The sequence below is a fragment of the Polypterus senegalus genome, chromosome 3 (assembly GCF_016835505.1).
Source record: "Polypterus senegalus isolate Bchr_013 chromosome 3, ASM1683550v1, whole genome shotgun sequence".
Lineage (NCBI taxonomy): Eukaryota > Metazoa > Chordata > Cladistia > Polypteriformes > Polypteridae > Polypterus > Polypterus senegalus.
In genome coordinates this window covers 152,242,901-152,247,081 of record NC_053156.1, presented here as the reverse complement: position 1 = coordinate 152,247,081, position 4,181 = coordinate 152,242,901, and the positions used below count along the sequence as shown (strand labels likewise).

The 4,181-nt window shown below is 39.1% G+C and overlaps 1 protein-coding gene across 1 annotated transcript; it reads left to right on the top strand.

Annotated features, from left to right (window-relative positions):
- The first annotated feature begins 1,359 nt into the window (after positions 1 to 1,359).
- Positions 1,360 to 3,560, top strand: LOC120526827. The gene is made up of 3 exons (XM_039749962.1): positions 1,360 to 1,372; positions 2,390 to 2,540; positions 3,047 to 3,560. Exons 1-3 carry the CDS (start codon positions 1,367 to 1,369, stop codon positions 3,490 to 3,492), a joined length of 603 nt encoding a protein of 200 aa, XP_039605896.1. The 5' UTR covers positions 1,360 to 1,366; the 3' UTR covers positions 3,493 to 3,560.
- Positions 3,561 to 4,181: the final 621 nt, after the last annotated feature.

Genomic DNA, 4,181 nt, shown 5'->3' with positions numbered 1-4,181 from the left:
TGTCCAAAGGTGTAAAATATTTCCCCATTTCGATACACTTGAAAGTGACAACAAACCAACTCCGCGGCAGCTATCAGTTCACATGCAGAGCCATAGGTTAAGAGATTAAGCATTCCACTGCTATAGTAGTCCTGTGTAGTATAATTGTCTCCTGTACCGTCATCAGTCCAAACCTTCAACCTGTCCCAGTCATTCAGTTCATAAGACACAATGACTCTGTGGATATCAAGGCTGAGACTGATATGGCTATGCAATAAGTAAGAGAGAGAATGGAAGAGGCAGGCTCAATCTCGGGGCATGGAAACCACTGGGTACGGGTTGGTGAAATTGTGATTGACTGTGATCACCAGAATAGACATGTTATTCGGGATAAACTTGCACCCGTTATGAAAGAAAGTACGAAGGAAGGCGAGAAGAGGTGGAGCAGGGAATGAAAAGCAGAAGTCAGCACCAGGAAGACGTACATAAGCAAGTAAGGAAGCCTAACAATGACAGCCTTGAAGCAGTGGAGTAAAAGAAAAGGCAACAGCCACGAGGAGGAAGATGTGAGGAAGTAAGGAAACCCAACAATGTCAGCCTTGAAGCGGTGAAGTAAATGAAAAGGCAGGAGTCACCATCAGGAAGACATGAAGCAAGACCAACAATAACAGGCTTGAAGCGGTGGAGTAAAGAAGAAGGGAGCAGTGAGCACAATGAACAGCTGAGGAAAGTAAGGAGCCGAGTGAGGAGGCACATGAGCGGAGGATGTCGTTAATGTATATAGGCAGGGAACCAACCACGTGGCAGGTGCATGGACAGCGGCCGTGTGGAAAAAGGAAGTGGGGACCTGTGGGAGGGGCAGCCCTAGTGCGTCTCTGCTGAGAAATAAATTGTCTGTTAATAGAAATAAGGAATGAAAACGCCGAAAGTTCCTTATGGCATAATGGCGAGAACTGCCAAAAAAAGACATTACTTTCAAAATTGAAGAACAGGGAAATGAGGAAGAAGAGCAAACCGCTACAATGAGGAAGACATCTGAAATATCTGACTATGAGGCAAAAAGAAAGTGTAGCTTTTTGTTTTCATAGACAAAAGAATTCCCATGGCGGTAATATAAGGTAAACGACACAAAGTTCTGTTGGGTGTGTCGTTAATTCCCCACGATTTCGAGAAGGGTCTGGCTGCAGCCTGCAATACCTAGGAATTTAGACACGGAACGCCCTTCATATCACGGAATGCCCCCCAGCACTAGTCACGGAACGCCCTCTGATGTCAGTTTCGAGACGTCATCATTGTTTTTGTCGGAGTCCGGAGGAATGGTGGACTTAGAATATATCTTTCTGAAAGATTTTCGAGGAAAGAAGAAGAGTTTATGTTGGAAATTAAGATGGCAGTGAGTTTGTTGCAAGTTGTACTAGTATAAAGTAATATTATAATTTACTGCTAGGGTACGAATTATACCACAGTGTAATAAAGATGTTGAATCAACTTTCAGGTTCCGTGCAGTACTAAGCGCTCTAAGAAAGTATTAACAGTTAAACAACAAACAGGATGGTTTGTGTAGCTAATTGTTACAGGGCTAATCGGAATACTCGATTCTGAGTAGTAAATCGACGGATTCAGCAGTCAATAATTTTTTATAACAATTGTTATAATATGCAATTGACCGTTGTTGAGTATAATTAACCATAGCGCAGTGTAACGGACTGTAATCAAATATAAGTGACCGTGATTGAGTACTTATAATTGCCAGGATATCATTCACCATTTGTCCTGTATATCACGTATATGCAAGTTAATCAGAAGCAAAACCAGTAACCTGGTATGTTAGATATCAAAATATATTTCAGAAAGACAATACAGAGATTGAGCCATTATAAGGTAATGTTCCACAGAAAGCTTATTGTTTGCATAATTTTCTAAGACAAACACAGTTAATAGTGGATATACTGGTTTTTCAATTATAGTAATGTTGGTAGTCTGAAGTTTGAATATACTTAGGTCACTTTAAATGATCTTTTTTCATAGTTCTGTATATATATTTACAGTACATAACTGAACATTTTAATAAGTAGCAACAAACAAAGGGCAAGTGTGAATGCAATATTCAATTTCCTTCAGTTCAAGAAAGTTCAAATTAGATTGTAGACAATAATGAGGAAAAGAACAGCCAGGATAGAATCATGTTGTTGTTATTATTATTATAATTATTTATTTTATAAAGTTCTTTCAATGATAGTACAGTTTGTTTGAACTCTTAAAACAATATTAAATGTTTCATGCCCACCTCTCCTGCATTCTTCAAAAATACTGCTTTTGAAGTTTTTTTTCAATTGAAAAAAAGTGAAGTGATTGTCCTTGTGCATGTTTGTCAGTTTTAAGAACTTTATATCTATTTTATATTCACCAGAGACACATAAGTATATTGAAGACCACAGAGGAACCTACAGTTGTGTTTGGTGCTCAGGAGTTTGCTTGTCTGTTTTGCTATAAAAGATCAGATTATGCAGGCATCATCAGCCACTTACAGAGCCACAAAAGGACAGTAGTTGTTCATGGAGGTATGTGAAGTGCTCTAGAAGATATCTTGTAACTTGTAAAATTTGATTAATTGACACTTAATACACTATAATGCAGCTAGATATTCACCTTAACAACATGATTTTATTTGACAAAATAGTATACTGTGTACTTTTTAACCTTTTGAAAAGCTAGCTTTGAATAATTTTAGATTAATTCATGACTGTGTATTAACAATTTTCTCTTTTAAAATATTTAGTAGAATATGACAAAGATCATACTACAAATACTTTAATTTTTCAGAATGTAAGTGTGGAATTACATTGCCTACAATTGACAGGCAACATATAGTATATTTTCATACATTTTTAAAAGCATCATTGACAGAATCTTTAATTAGTTTGTTCTGTTTAAAAGAATAATAGGACAGGATTTGCTTGTTTTAACTCTATTAAATTTAAGGATTATCTGAATTTCTTTTGTTAAGTTTTAAATGTTTAGCAAAATAATTCTGAATATTAACCTTTTTTTCTTTGTACTGTTTCAGGTTTTAAAATATACAAGTGTTCACTGAACTGCCAGGGATCAGGCCATTACCATTGCTGTTATTGTCAGAAAACAGTAGTTCATAAAGATCAGTTCCTCAGGCACTTGTCAGATTGTGGCAAAGGTCCTAAAGTGCTCCCTCTGCCCTCCATGCCCATGGCACCGGTCACCACCCAGCCTCTTCCCTCCATGCCCACAGCACCAGTCACCACCCAGTCTCTGTCCTCTGTGCCCACGGCACCGGTCACCACCCAGTCTCTGCCCTCCGTGCCCACTGCACCAGTCACTGCCCAGCCTCTGCCATCTGAGTTCAAGTTCTTTGTTCTTGATCTTTGTTCAACTGTTCAGTCCCAGCGTTCAAAAGTTGTTCTTTTTTATATCTTTGTTCATATGTTCAGTTCACTCAGTTTGAACCTCAGCCCAAATCTCCCAAAATTAGCATTTTAGCAGGACTGTTCCTTATTTACTCTGTTATTTCTGTTACCTAGTGATGACTGCTGCCCATTTGAACTATTCTTCTTAAAAAAATTTGATCCTAATAGTTTTCACTAGGCGGCACGGTGGCGCAATGGTAGCGCTGCCCCTGCGTGGAGTTTGCATGTTCTCCCCGTGTCTGCGTGGGTTTCCTCCGGGTGCTCCAGTTTCCTCCCACAGTCCAAAGACATGCAGGTTAGGTGCACTGGTGATTCTAAATTGGCCCGAGTGTGTGCTTGGTATGTTTGTGTGTGTCCTGCGGTGGGTTGGCACCCTGCCCGGGATTGATTCCTGCCTTATGCCCTGTGTTGGCTGGGATTGGCTCCAGCAGACCCCCGTGACCGTGTGTTCGGATTCAGCGGGTTGGAAAATGGATGAATGGATAGTTTTCACTAAGCTATTTTGGAAGAGCTGTGTAAATAATTCATAACGGCACAGCGGTAAAACATCCTCAAGGTTCTAAAATATTTGTAATGGTGTGCTGTGGTCTCATGTGTGAAGCCAAAGTCACATTTAAACGTTGCTAGAGATTATATTATCTGATGTTCACTATTTCTCTACCTGTTCTATTACTAATAATTCTACTCTTGTAATCTGAAATGAATATCATTATCATATAAAGTGATGAAAGGCTCCAGCTAAATTTTGGTTAAGTAATTCTT